Consider the following 14,102-nt stretch of genomic DNA (forward strand, 5'->3'; position numbering starts at 1 on the left):
GGTAATACATGGAAAGAAGTGATGGTTCCTGGTGACTTTATTCCTAGAATTATATCTTATCAAAGGAGTTAAGATTTTATAACCAACAAGGATATTGTGACTCTCTCTCTCTCTCTCTCTCTCTGTGTGTGTGTGTGTGTGAGTGTGTGTGTGTGTGTGTGTGTGTGTGTGTGTGTGTGTGTCTTTTTCTGAGATAGAGTCTTGCTCTGTTTCCCAGGCTGGAGTGCAGTGGCATGATCTCCACTCACTGCAACCTCTGCCTCCTAGGTTCAAATGATTCTCATGCCTCAGCCTCCCAAATAGCTGGGATTACAGCAGCACCCGCTATGCCTGGCTAATTTTTGTATTTTTAGTAGAGATGGGGTTTTGCCATGTTGGCCAAGCTGGTCTAGAACTCCTGGCCTCAAGTGATCCACCCGCCTCTGCCTTCCAAAGTGCTGGGATTATACATGTGAGCCACTGCACCCAGATGATGGCATGTTTTTTTAAAAAAAGAATCATTATCTTTTAGAGGCACATTCTGAATTATTTACAAGTGAAACGATCTGATGTCTGGGATTTGTTAGGAAATCTGGAAGGAGGCTGGACGTAAGCTTGGTGGCTCATGTCTATAATCCCAGCACTTTGGGAGGCCAAGGCAGGGAGATTGCTTGAGGTCAGGAGTGCGAGATCAACCTGGCCAACATGGTGAAACCCCGTATCTACCAAAAATACAAAAATTAGCTGGGCATGATGGCATGTGCCTTTATTCCCAGCTACTTGGCAGGCTGAAGCCTGAGGATCACTTTAACCCGGGAGGTGGAGGCTGCAGTGAGCCAAAATCATGCCACTACACTTTAGCCTGGGTGACAGAGTGAGACTGTCTTAAAAAAAATCTGGAAGGAGGGGAGGGGCTGGGATAAAGATGATCTAAGACCAGCCCCATTCCACTAACAATACCAAGGCTCAGAAATGAAAATGAGACTGGCCTGATATCCTCTAGCTAGGAAGTATCAAAAGTATGATTCTTTCCCTAGTAGTCTTTTAATGCTTGTACTTTTCTTGACATCCCACCAGCCTTTTGGGCAAGCTGTCTGAGCTCTTTGAAGCTGATGTAGAGGTTGTCTTCACCCTTGGATTCAGTGGGGGAGAGCGAGCGAGGCCTGGTTGCAGTGTGAAGCCAGCCAGGGACATCTGAGCTGGGTTCTGAGGACCCCTTGGATTCCTGAGGTGTCCAGGAGTCACTTGTCTTATTCTCATGGTGTCACAAAGCCAGTCATGCAGGTTGGCATAGACATCTGAGATGATACAGCTCAGAGCAAGCCCAGCCCAACTGAGGCAGAAATAATGCCCCATTCTAGCCACAGATACTTCCGGTTACCAGGGCAGACCCAGCTGTCTGAACTCCACTTGCTATATTTGGTCATGAACTGAGTGGTTGGCCTTACAGATCCAGGTCTCCTCTGAGCCCATGGGTGAATGCCACTGAGCTCTAGGTTCCCTGGGGTGGAGCCCGAATAACTTCTGGCTCCCACTGGGCTGGGAACTGCAGGGAGCTCCCTGACCAGCTATAGTTCATACACTGAGGACAGGGGTAAGGCTGGCTTTGTATGATTGTTCTGTATCCATGCTGACTTTCTGTCTTGCCCTGAGAACACCACCCTGGCCATGGAAGGAACCTTTAATGTTGGCCTTCACCTCGACAACCTCTTGAACCCCAGTTCTGGCTACAAACTGGCTTAGAACCATGGGTGGTCATTGGACTGCCCAGGGAAATATACCTGCCAACTGCAGCCCTCCTCTGCAGTTAGAGGGCCCACAGAGCATGCCCTGGGAATGGGAGAAGAGGAATGTCCATTCTATCCACAAGGAAAGGTATGCTTGGCTGGTCAGTGCCTACCAAGAACAAGCAGGGTCATTTGTGGCTTTCCAGAACATTGCTGACCTCACAGGAATGGCTCTCTGTATAGGAAATCAAGCTCTGACACTGACCAAACCTTGCACCCTTTCCAAGCACTGGGGCTGCCCTCTGTGGCCTTCTGGAAGGAGACATTTAAGGCACCTTGCAAGTGGGAGAGAAGTGACAATATGCTGTGGACTCCATGTACTTGGTGCAATGTGGGTGGTGGCCAGGATTGGGTGGTTTTTCTGTTTGTTTTTTTGACCTGGTAACATTTCACACTTTAAAAAAAAATTGTATTCTTGTTTTCAGGGGTGTCATAGGAAAGCAGGGATACCAGTGTCAAGGTAAGAGGCATTTGTGGACTGAATCTTCAGAGGCCCGTGGTTAGATCCAGATCACTGACACCCATAGGAGGCAGGTGCCAGGCCTGATGACATTTGGAGGCTGTCCGTAGCCTGCATGCTTATACTTCCTCTCCAAGGGCAGGACCGGCTCTCTTTGCTCCCACTTGGCCATTACTTCTGCATATATGGGAATATATATGGGAGGTATCTTGCAGGTGCCTCCTATCTCCAGGTGTCCTTGTGGTCTCAGCAGGTCCCCAATCCACCCAGCCTTTGTGTCCCAGCTGGAGCAGGTGGCACTTTCATCTTTCTGAATGAGACATACTGCTTCAGTTGGAGGCTCTTTGAAAGTCCCGCTTTGTCCTGAGCTGGGTCTGTGTGTGCTCCCAGCTCCCTCCCTCTCTCCCACCCTAAAGAAGCTTCCTCACCTGCTCCTTGTACTCGCTATCACTGAAAGGTCCTTGTCAAATCCCTTCTTTTTGGTCTTGGCTATGTGATCATTAGCTCTTAAACATTTAAAGCTCACTTGGAGGTATTGAAGATTATTTCTTTTCAGTTAATTGACTTCCAACACAAGGTTAAGTTGTACAAAATTGGAGGGTGGAAATGTGGCGTGGTCATGCGGTGGTTTCTCTGAGGTTACAGCAGGGAGGTTTTTCCATCTCCTCACCCGGCACTGTTGGGGTTCACCCTTGGGGTAGTGTCTGCTGGAAGTTGCTGTTCTTTGGGGTAACACCCACAGAAACAGTGACTTACCTCTTCAGCCACCTATTGCCCACGTTGCCCCATGACACTAAAAACAGATATAGGCCACTTCTTGTGGACATCTTAAAGTCGATGGGAATTTTAAAATTTGATATGTCAGGACCCAACCAGCTAAGAAAAGCCTCAGAGCTTCTTCCCCGCCTGCCACAGTTCCCCCTATCACATCAGCCACCCTGCATGGTCCTGAGTGGGGCATGAGGCCACTACAACACCTTTAATAGGCAGTGCTCCAGGGGAGAGGGCTGGAAGGGAGTTTTTCCTTGACCTTGGCATATTGAAGTGAGAAAATTGATCAGTACTCCCTGAACTGGAGAAAACTGCTAATGTCCTTTGAATATAAACGTTACCTTACTCTCTGGAGCATTGAGAAAACTCTGATGGCTCTGATGGCACAGGGTTTTGAAATAGCTGCGTAAAAGACTTTAGGGAGCGTATTCAATTAAGGCTCAGTGGCAGACGGGCCTGACTCCCCTTGTCCCTCCACCAAGCCCTGAATAGATCCTGGAAGGGACTCTCCCTTCCCTGAGTGTTGCTTAGCCTTCCTGTCTTTGCTGTTTGCAGTCTGCACCTGCGTGGTCCACAAGCGGTGTCATGAGCTCATAATTACCAAGTGCGCTGGGTTAAAGAAACAGGAGACCCCCGACCAGGTAAGTGTTTGTGACACGGAGTTTCCGGGCTTCTGCCCCACCACCCCCTCCCTTCACTGCCTCTTCTGTGGTTCCCAAGGAAAATCTTTTCTCCCTGAGACCCTGTCATTTCATTGTGTTGATTAAAAACGAAGGGAGCTGCCCATGGTCTTCTGGCATGAGACACCGTCCGCAGGCTGAGCACAGCTCCAAGTCAATTCTGTCCCTTCGGATGTTATGCCAAATACAGTGTGATCCCAGCACTCAAGCCCACAAGAAAAATATGAATTCTTTTATCTCATTATCTCATCAGAACTAACGTGGCTAACCGATGTGTCACTAGCTCCCCACAGGTAATAAACAGTAATAGAAACACAAGCAGGAGCCTTAGCTTTAATGAGCTGATAGGGGAATGAACAAACCCAAGGAATACTTAGAAGGCAGAAATAACCACAGTAATAATAACAGTCAACGTTCGCTGGGCACTTCCCATGCCCTGATTGAAGCACTTTAACATATATTATTTAATCACATAATAACCTGGATGAGGTAGATGTTATTATCTTCATTTTTTTACAACAGAATAGAAGCACAGAGAGTAAAATTAACCTGCCCCAAGTCATACAGTGAAGAGTCACATTGAAATCCAGGCAGTTTGTTTGAAAGCCTGAGCCCTTGACCATTGCACTGTGTCGTCTCTTAATCTTAGAAACTAGCAGCAGATTGCCTAGTTAGGTAGGGGTAAGGAAGCAGAAAAATGCAACAGCGAAGCTAGGTTCTCCTAATTGAGCAATTAGGAGAATGACAGTCCCCACTGATAGATTAAAAAACCTTTTCGAGTAAGATGACAAGGTATGAATGTGGATGTAGGTATTATCAGAACACTGATTTCAAAGGTGTGTTATTAATTCTAGGGGAAATAAATTCTGTGTAGTCATAGGCTGTTAGAATTGGGGGTTGGAGAGAAAGGCCCTGAGTAGGTTTATAATCAGCTGGTCTACAGTCTGACTTTCAACAGGACTGACTTACAGAGACCTTCTACCTGCTTCTTAATAATTCAGTCAAATAGCATCCTGGCATCTAAAGCATTTCCCATCTTCTGTCTCCTTCTGCTTTCAACTGTCTCTGGAAAGCAGCAAAGGGCAAGGCTTAGACTGAGCCTTCCGTGAAGGGTAGTCTGAACCCAGAGCACCACCATTGTTTGCAGGGGTTCTCTTGAGGTTAAAATTGCAAGCCAGCGCCTGTGCCTCCTGACTCCTGGTCTCAGATCATGACGCCAGTACATCATTGTTGCTTTCACAAGGAAATAGAGATGGCTTGCATGCTGTCTGCCTAGTTTCCTTCCTATGGACATTCCATTGAACGTTTATTGGGTGTGCCCTGTACGACAAGTGTTAGGCTGTGTCCCATGGAGACAAACAGGGGTACACTAGTCCCTCCCTCAAGGATCTCACAGTCTCATCACCAGCAGATCTCTGACTCTGTGGGACTCTAAAGTTCTTCTGCACTTTTTTGGAGGGAAAGGTCCCATAAGAAGCCAGGCCATGCAGGTTAAAGGGTTGAGATTTGAGATGTTCAGAACCCAGCTTAATCTGCGACCCAGTTCTTCCGACTGTCTTTCCTGGAGTTTGGAGCAGTGGGAAAAAGTCTCCAACGAAGTCTGTTTCCAAACTTGGCGTGTATCACCGGGGGACAAGTTGCCAGGGACTGAGAGAAGAAGGCTCTGGGCTTTGGAGCTTGGCGGACTTGACTGGCAGTCTTGGCTCTCCCCACCAGCATCTTGTGCATCCCGCGGCCAGCTTCCTGTAATGTCAGCATATCTGGCCCCTCAGGGTCATGGGTGTGCCCTCTGCTGGGTTACTAAGCTGCTGGGGACCAAACTTTGAGTTCATTCTTTTGTGTAACCACCTTTAGTGTGATGCCTGTGCATACGCACATCATACACGCATACACACCACAGACACGTGTGGCCCTAAACACCATGCTTTTAATGCCCTCCCTCCTATTAAAAGGTGATTTGATGACGGGCTTCCTGGGTGTTTTGCACCACGAACACCCGACGGCAGACTGACACCCTGCCTGCACTTCCTGGTGTGGTCACCAAAGAATGCTGTGTCTCCCATGGTGTCACCTTTTTTTTCTTTTAATCTCACAATTCCTTGTGCCCTTCTCTTCCTTTCCATGTTCTCTTTGTGAATCTCACTCACCCCACTGTATCCATGTCATCCTCAGCAAGCCCATATTTGGCATGTCCCCTGCATGCATGCCATCTCTGTGTTGGCCTCTCCGTCTGTCTGATGCTGTGGCATGCCCTTATATAGCCTCCTCTATCCTCCTCCCTCTGTTCTGTGATACCTTAGAGTTTTTAGTGGTCCCACCTGAGAATTCTGTAGCTCTTTCTACCCCCACACTGATTTCTTGGTCACCTGGGACAACTTCCCCACTTTTTCACCTTAGTCTGTCATTCATACCCCTATGAGGCAATTCCTGGGAACCAAGACTGTTCTCAGTATAGGTCCACCACACCTTCAGGGTTTATGTAGGAATAGAGTGAGCACAGTGATCTCATGTGTCCTTAGCAGTGAGGCAGACCGTGGCAGAGTCAGGATGTCTACATTCACAAACAGGCACGCCTAAGCTCCGCATCTAAGGATGAATGAGTACAGTTGTTTTCAACAGAGCTGACATCCTTGTTCCCAAGCAAGACCCTAAGTGGCAGACCATCTGCTTCAGTAGGGGTCAGTAAAATCTTGGTCCACAGGAGGGATCAGCCATTCCTTGGGACCGGGTGATAGGGAAATGTCATGAAGACACGCAGCCACGTCTCCATGCTTGCCTTCAAGCTCCCTTTCCAGCTCACATTTCACTACTCATTAGTCCCCCATGGGGGCCTGTCACTCACCAGTCAGCCAAGGAGCCAAGGCCCAGCTTCTTTGCCGCATGCCAGCCACTTCCTAATCCCCGGGATAGCAAGAGTCATCTTCTCCCCAGCCCATGGATGTCTCAGGTGATGGCCTCCTGCTGATTTTGAGAGGAGCTGAGGGGTGCAGCTGCTCCACTAAAGACAGATGGAGGGTAGCACTGTGGACGGCAGAGATGGCCCAGAAAGGTGGCCGGCAGACCCTTGTTTCCCTGGAGTGTGTTATGCTTCTAGCCTCTTCCATCCCTGTGGTCTCACTGACCTGCCATCCTGTGACACTGGGTGGGATGGGAGTGGGGAGCCACCCTTATTTGCCACGTGAGAAAACCAAGGCTCCGAGAAGTCAAGAAACCTGCCTGAGACCTCATGGGTGGGTCGTGGCAGACCCAGGCCCCCAGTGGTACACCTAGACTTCTGTTCCCCCTTCCTTCTCCTTCCATCTTGACACCATCTCTTTACCCCTTTTAAATAATCCATGAGAGGCAGCATAGCGGTTAAAAAGCCTGTGCTCTGAATGCAGATTCGTGGGGATGCAAGCCTGCGTTTGTCTCTCATCAGTTTACTCGCATGTTTCTTGATATTGCTGTGAAGTTGGGGTAACTGTGGACCTGCCCTGTAGGGTGGTAGTGAGGTTTAACTGAGATCATGGTGGCTGGCGTGTGGCAGCGCTGAGACCTTAGCCTTCTTAGCGCTTGTCGCTCTGTACTGACCATCTTCCTCCTAATTGTCACCCGTCCTAACAGATCCACAGTTTCCACAACATTGTGCGGGGTTTACAGGCTGCTGCACAGAATCCCATGACTACCATTGAGCTGCCTGGAGACTTTTTGCCTAAATGGGGCTTCCAGGCACACAGCAGCATTGAAGGTGCAAATTGTTTTCTTATTGTTGAGACAGAGTCTCGCTCTGTCAGCCAGGCTGGAGCGCAGTAGTACAATCTCAGCTGGCTGCATCTCCGCCCTCTGGGTTCAAGCGATTCTCCTGCCTCAGCCTCCCAAGTAGCTGGGATTACAGGTGCCCACCACCACTCCTGGGTAATTTTTGTATTTTTAATAGAGATGGGATTCCACCATGTTGGGCAGGCTGGTCTCAAACTCCTGACCTCAGGTGGTCGGCCCATCTCAGCCTCCCACAGTGCTGGGATTACAGGTATGAGCCACTGCACCCAGCCTGAGGTACAAATTGAGGACAGTGTACTGTGATTGCTTAAAGTCTTGAAGTCCTGGAGGGGACCGCGTTGGGGAGCAGGCCCGGCCTTGCACAGTCAAATGGAGCAGCCACCATTGAGTTAAGAGTGTCAGGAGCCAAGGCCGGGGCAGGATGGAGGCTCTTTCACCTCAGGGCAGCTTTCAGAGCCAAGCTAGGGCCTGCCACCTACAATGACACGTGCTCTCTCAGAAAGAAGTCCTGCGAGAGCTCTGATGACAAGCCCTGTGGGGCACAGAGGCACTCGGTGATGACCCTGTGTCTTGCCGTCTCTGCAGGTGGGCTCCCAGCGGTTCAGCGTCAACATGCCCCACAAGTTCGGCATCCACAACTACAAGGTCCCCACCTTCTGCGATCACTGTGGCTCCCTGCTCTGGGGCCTCTTGCGGCAGGGTTTGCAGTGTAAAGGTAAGTTGCTCCCTGCCCTGCCCTCAACCACCTGCATGTCCCCTTCCCCGCTACCTGCCCCCAATCCCTGCTTTGTAAAACCCCTTGTCTGTTCTCACAGCCTAGAAAGTAAATTCCAGATTTGGCCAAGAACTGAGCACAAGCCTTTGTTAAGCTCACGTTAGTAACTCTGCGCATTTGGTAGGCAGTCTCTGGGCAGAGACCAGCCAGGACTGGGTGGAAGGAAACACCGAGGAAGGAGGACGGTGGACCCCACGCCTTAAGATCACTCGCAGTCTGGGAGACAAGATGAGTCTACAAAAGCACAGATAATTTAAGGAAAGATATAGCAGGGCAGAAAGAAAGTAATATTTTTGGAGTTAGGCCGTGAAGGAAGTGACAGCTGTGAATTGGGGCTCTTCTGGCATAGTCCACGGCTCAGTGCTTACTCTTTGAAAGAGCCATGCTAGAACCTTGTCACATAAGCTAGCTTGATGCTTCATCACCTGCTTGGGACATAGGGGATATTATCCCCATGGTCCTGGTGAGGAAACAGGCTCAGAGACTAAGCAACCTGCTCACATCACACAGCTTACTAGCAGAAGTAGGATTTGAACCTTGACTCTTGCTTCCTGGTTCCTTCCTGTTTCCTGCTGTGCCACCTGCAAACAGCGTGCTGAGATGATCGTGCTACGTGCTGCAGGGAGCCGCACATAACACAGGGAGGTGGAAACGTATTCTGGAGGCCTGAGGGGTGTGTCCCGTTTCATAAACCATTCCAACCTGCTCACAGAGTTGGGCAACTGTGAACTATTAGGCAGGCATATTACATGGATGTTATGTTAAAATAGTGTTTTATTGTTTACATGGAATATATTATTAATAAATTCCCATTGTAGAGAAATTAAAAGAATAAGTATAAGAAGATAAACCTAGGACATAACAAATAGTCATCGAAGTGATCCCAGTGAGAAACTATGAGAATTGGAAGTAAGATCGTGGCTGCAGTGGAAATAAAGAGCAGAATGAATGTAAAATATCAGGGAAGGGTAATTTACTGGATGTAGTGACCAGATGCAGTTGGCAGACAGTGATAGCATTCACTGAGGTGTGGATACCAGAGGGAGGACGGGGTTGGAGGCAGAGATGGAGCCTGAGTTGGGGACACCTTAACTTGAGGTGCCCATGGCAAATTTACATGGAGCTGTCTACCTGCTGGACATTCTCATGGACACTTGGGGAAGAGATCTAGACTGAGCATTTCCATGTCAGTTTTGTCAGGATCTAAGCAATGGAAGCTATAAAGGCAGTGTCATTCTTCAGGGTAAGTACCTTGAGTATGAAGAGAAAAAAGTCAAAGATAACCCCATGGGGGAGTGTTCCAACATCCAGGGGTGGGCCTGCCACGGGAACGAGAGGGAACGACTCATGAGTAGGAGGAACAGTAGCTAAGAATGGCACCATGGAAGCCGAAAGAGTAGAGAATGTTGAACAATTTTGTAAAGAAGTGGTGCCAAATGCTTTCCAAGAGGTTATTTACAGTAAGACATGAAGCAAGGGGTTGGATTTGACAACGATGACCTCGGCAGGAGCTGTCTTAGTGGGACAGTGGGATGGAGCCCCAGCGCTGTAGGCTACCATGAGAAGAGAGGGAGAAGTTTTTCAGAATGTTTTAGACAGTTAGGAAAAGGCAGTGGCAAAGGAGAGATGGATGAGGCAGGAGGGAGAGGGGACTGACTGTTGATGCAGGAGGGTAGAGGAGTGGGGATGGGCCTTGGGGAGAACGACGGACACCGCCTTCCTAGATGGAGGGAAAGCCTGGCTGCCAGGCCTGGGCGCAGACGCATCACTGTTGCTAGGTATAGGAATCCAGGAGGAGGTGAGTGGACAAAGTCATCATTTAAGTTTTGAATCTGTTGAGGGCATTGCAAGGAGATTCCCCTTATTTTCTGAAATAGGAAGTCTTTTTTGAAGTAGGAGGGAGAAATGGGGATGTGAGAGGCACGAGGAGGGTGACGAGGGCTAGAAGTAGCCATTGTGGGGACAGAAGACTGTCCAGCCACTAGATATAAGGAGGCGCTGACTGTGAACACGCACGGTATCCTGTGAGCTTCCCGGCACTCTTGGAGGTGGAGGCGGAGCCATTCCACTTCCCCATTGGAGTATTCTTCCTAGCATGTGACCCTGAACAAAACGGGGCCTGCCTGGAATCCTTTAGGTGAGATGAAGGGAGCAGAAGGGAGGGGAGCCAGGAGTCTTAAGTGTCTTTAGCAGAGGAGCGACGCGCTTTGGGAAAGATGAGTATGGTTACCGGGAAGCAGGGCCTGCTTTGGAGGGAACCCTGCTGAGCTGATGTCTGGTTTTTTTGGTAAATATATTAATTATTGATCAATCTAGGGAACCTAAATGAAGATACTGTCATCTCATAAATATTGATATTTTAAGAAAGCAGCCCAGACACCCGGATGTCACTGTTAGAGCTGTGGGTCCCTGATGTCCCTGGAAGAAGGAGGGCCAGGGACCGGACCACATATTCAGCTCTCTCTGGGAAGGAAATGCCCTTGGCCCTGCTCAAGGAAAGAAGGGGAGAATAAGGATTCTGGAGCAAGGATATCTGTCCTTGGGAGCCCAGAAACCCAGAGGGGGACTCAGGCCACACGAGGGCTAGAAGATGAAAGCTCAGACCTGAAGCTACCCAGCCAAAGTGTGCAGACTTTTACTCTCCTGTGGCTCTGATGTGGTGACTTGGCCTGTTTTCCCCTTGCTGCTGTTCTCCTGTGACCCTCTCTGTCTCCCTCTCCCTCCCTCTCTCTTTAATTAAGAGACTTTATTTTTTTAGAGCATTTTTAGGTTCACAGCAAAATTGAGCAGAAAGTACAGAGTTCCCATATTTTGTGTCCCCAACACACAGCCTCCCGCCACCAGCATCCCACACAGCAGCACACGTGCACAGCCGCGGAACGTGCACTGCACAGCATTATCACCCAAAGTCTGTGGTTTACCTTGAGACCCACTCATCCTGTTGAGAGTTCTACGGGCTTGGACAAATGGACAGTGCTTGGTGTCTACCATAGTATCATACAGAGTAGCTGGATGGCCCTGGCAAATCGGCTGCTTCTGCTTATGTCTTTAGATCCGTTCTCCACCTTAAGTCTTGGTCCTGTAGACTCCTTAACCTGTGGAGAGGGGTCATGGCCAGAAGAGGCCAGCATGGGCTCAAGGCAGGGGCTGCTTGTGCCCTGGTCTAAGTCTGGTTCTGCTGCTATGATTACTAAGAAAAAGAAACCAAGACTTAGTGACCTGCAAGCATCCCCGAGCAAGTTCCTATGAAGCTGGCTCTGGCACCCGGGCAGCCTGACCCTGCACCTGGCTCTGGTAGGTGCTCTGCACCACCCTCTCCTGCTTGGGAAGACTCAGCCAGGCTTCCTCTCGTGCTGGACCATGCTGGCTGGAGCCCTGGTCCCCTGGTCCTGGCAGGAGGTCATCCATTGGGCCTGCTGCCCTGTGGCTTCAGCTTTTTTGCCATTCCCATTCCTGGAAATAGATTTCAGTATTTTCAGCAAAACAGAGCTTGGGTCTATGAGGAAGGACCCATGAGACTGTCCTGCTCACTCTCCCTCCAGTCTAAAATAGTCTGAGCCACACAGGTTCAAGCACTGTGTGTGTGCTCTCCCGGACACTGTCCCTTTGTCAGCCAGGTAGAGGGAGCATAATTATGTCTGCTTTTACTGGCAAGGAAATGAAAGACTTGAGAGAGCACATAGGGCATACAAGGGGCACTCAGCCCTGGCAGCGTTCCTTTTCCTGCCCATAGCCACAGAGGGGCCAGAGCCTTGAAGGATGCTCACACAATCATTGGGTAACAGGTCTTAACCGAGGAAAGAAAAACACTGGCATAAAGTGAGCAGGCAAAATAGTTCACTTTTCTTCTTTCATTTTGTGATTCAAGTGCCTGCCGTGCCTGAGTCCCTCCAGACTCATTCGTGGGTCTGTCTGAGCCCCTCAACCATGATGAAACAGTCCAGAAATAGCTTCCCAGCTTCCAGGATCAGCATCACCAGTCTCGGGTGTTTGGATCCTTTTCATTCTCCACTTCACTGGAACAGTGCTGCCTTCTCCCGTCTCCGTTTCACTGGCACCATGGACCTCTCCGGGGGCTCTTTTCCACCTGTTTTATTTTTCCATTGACACACGGAGTCAGTGCCCCCTGGAGGCAGAGACACAGGATACCTTTTGATTGTAGTTTCCCTCTCTAGAGAAGATCCAGTTCTCACTGGCTCCCGTCCCATCCCCCACACTCATGTCTCAGCACAGCTGCTCTGAAGTCATCGGGCACCAAGGGGAAACTTAACAGGACAGCCAAACCTCCTGACGGAGCCTGCAGTCTTCCCTGTGGGGACCTGCAGAAGAAGAAGCCCTACTTTTTCTCATCCCCATCTGGGCTGAACACTCGGCACCTGCTGTCCTCCAGGACAGGCATTGAGGGACAGGGAGGAAGGTGCACTCCATGGAGGCCTGGCCTGGAGATTCCTAAAGAATCTTCTTCCTCGCTCCTGCCTCTCTCTGAGACGCATCTTAATAAATGTTCTGACCTGTGGCTGTTTTCAGGGGCCAAGGGGACAGGGTGTCCCCTCCTCTCCAGTAAGTAGTGAACAGGCAAACCCCTCAGGAGTGGCGGCCTGAAGAGATCACAGGCTAGGAGTTGGGGAGCTGTCCTGGTTTGGGTACCGCCTGGCTGGGGATGGCAAGCAGGTCACCCTGCCTTGGTGCCCTTGGCTTCTAACCCTAACTGTCTTCTTCCCTTCTGAGGATAGTAATAAAAGTAGTAAAAATGGAGTGATCTTAGCCACATACCTTGGGTTGACTGTGTAGAGCCATAAAGATAAAAGGAAGGCCTACCTGTCTCCCTCCTTCCTTCCTTTCCTTGTTTTCTTCTTTTTCTTTTCTTTTTTTTCAATAAAAAAGTATTTTGGATATTTAAAAACATGAAGAATAATTTTTAATTTTCAACTTTTCTGAAAATGTCAGTCCGTTACTACTTTTAACAGCTAGGCCCTTGCCGTAACTTCAACTTTTATTTTTAGAATTATGAAGCGCACAATACATAAATACATTCTCACTGTCAAAGATCCAAGCAAGACTGAAGTTAGATATATATTAAAAATATTAAAGGCTTTCTTTATATTCTCTTCTCACTTTCATCCTCAGACTTCTAAAAATGTGCTGTGGGTCCTCTCAGGCTTTTTGTGTGCTTTTGCTGCATGGAACTCACACACACTGCGTTAGAGTCTATTGTTAATAAACGATCCCAGGACATAGTGGTGTGAAACTGCCACCACTTATTTTCTCAGAGTTTCCACTGGTCAGAAATCTGGATGGGGCTTAGCTGGGTGCATCTGACTCTCATGAGGTTTCAGTCAAGCTGAGAGCTGGGCTGTTGTCTCATCTGAACACCCAACTGGAAGAGGATCTACTTCCAAGCTCTCCCACGTGGCTGCTGACCGGGGACGTCAGCTCTCTGCCATATGGGCCTCTCCACATGGACTGGCTTCCTTCAGCGCAAGCAAGAAAGTGAAAGATGCCCCAGACACAAGCCAATGTGACATCTCGTCCCTTTTGATGTTTTCTGTTCATTAGAAGAGAATCACTGTGTCCAGTCCTCTCCAAGGGAGGGATTTACATAAAGGCATGAACACCAGGAGGGCAGGGGCAAGCAGGAGGCAGCTCAGGGCTGCCAGGCACACCTGCACCTCCCTACCCAGATCCCCTTCACCTCCTTACAGATGCAGTCGTGTTGTCTCTGGGGTCTACCCTGACCATTTTAAATACTGACGCTCTCAATCTCTCATCTCTTCTGCTTTTTTTATTCTAGCATAGCATTTATCATCTTCTAATATTCTAAATCAATTTTTTTTTTTAGTCTGTCACCCAGACTGGAGTGCAGTGGCGTGATCTTGGCTCACTGCAACCTC

At 49.2% G+C, this 14,102-nt stretch overlaps 1 protein-coding gene across 2 annotated transcripts in view; it reads left to right on the forward strand.

Moving 5' to 3' along the window:
• Nucleotides 1-14,102, forward strand: part of PRKCE (protein kinase C epsilon) — a 300,957-nt gene that overhangs the window by 89,594 nt on the left and 197,261 nt on the right. For both annotated transcript variants that reach the window (XM_017512713.2, XM_017512711.2), the window contains exons 3-5: nucleotides 2,192-2,226; nucleotides 3,553-3,638; nucleotides 8,022-8,151. In XM_017512713.2, the coding sequence (XP_017368202.1) occupies nucleotides 2,192-2,226; nucleotides 3,553-3,638; nucleotides 8,022-8,151 (251 nt within the window). The remainder of the gene's footprint in view (nucleotides 1-2,191; nucleotides 2,227-3,552; nucleotides 3,639-8,021; nucleotides 8,152-14,102) is intronic.

This window comes from Cebus imitator, unplaced genomic scaffold (assembly GCF_001604975.1).
Source record: "Cebus imitator isolate Cc_AM_T3 unplaced genomic scaffold, Cebus_imitator-1.0 Scaffold476, whole genome shotgun sequence".
NCBI classification, from domain to species: Eukaryota; Metazoa; Chordata; class Mammalia; order Primates; family Cebidae; genus Cebus; species Cebus imitator.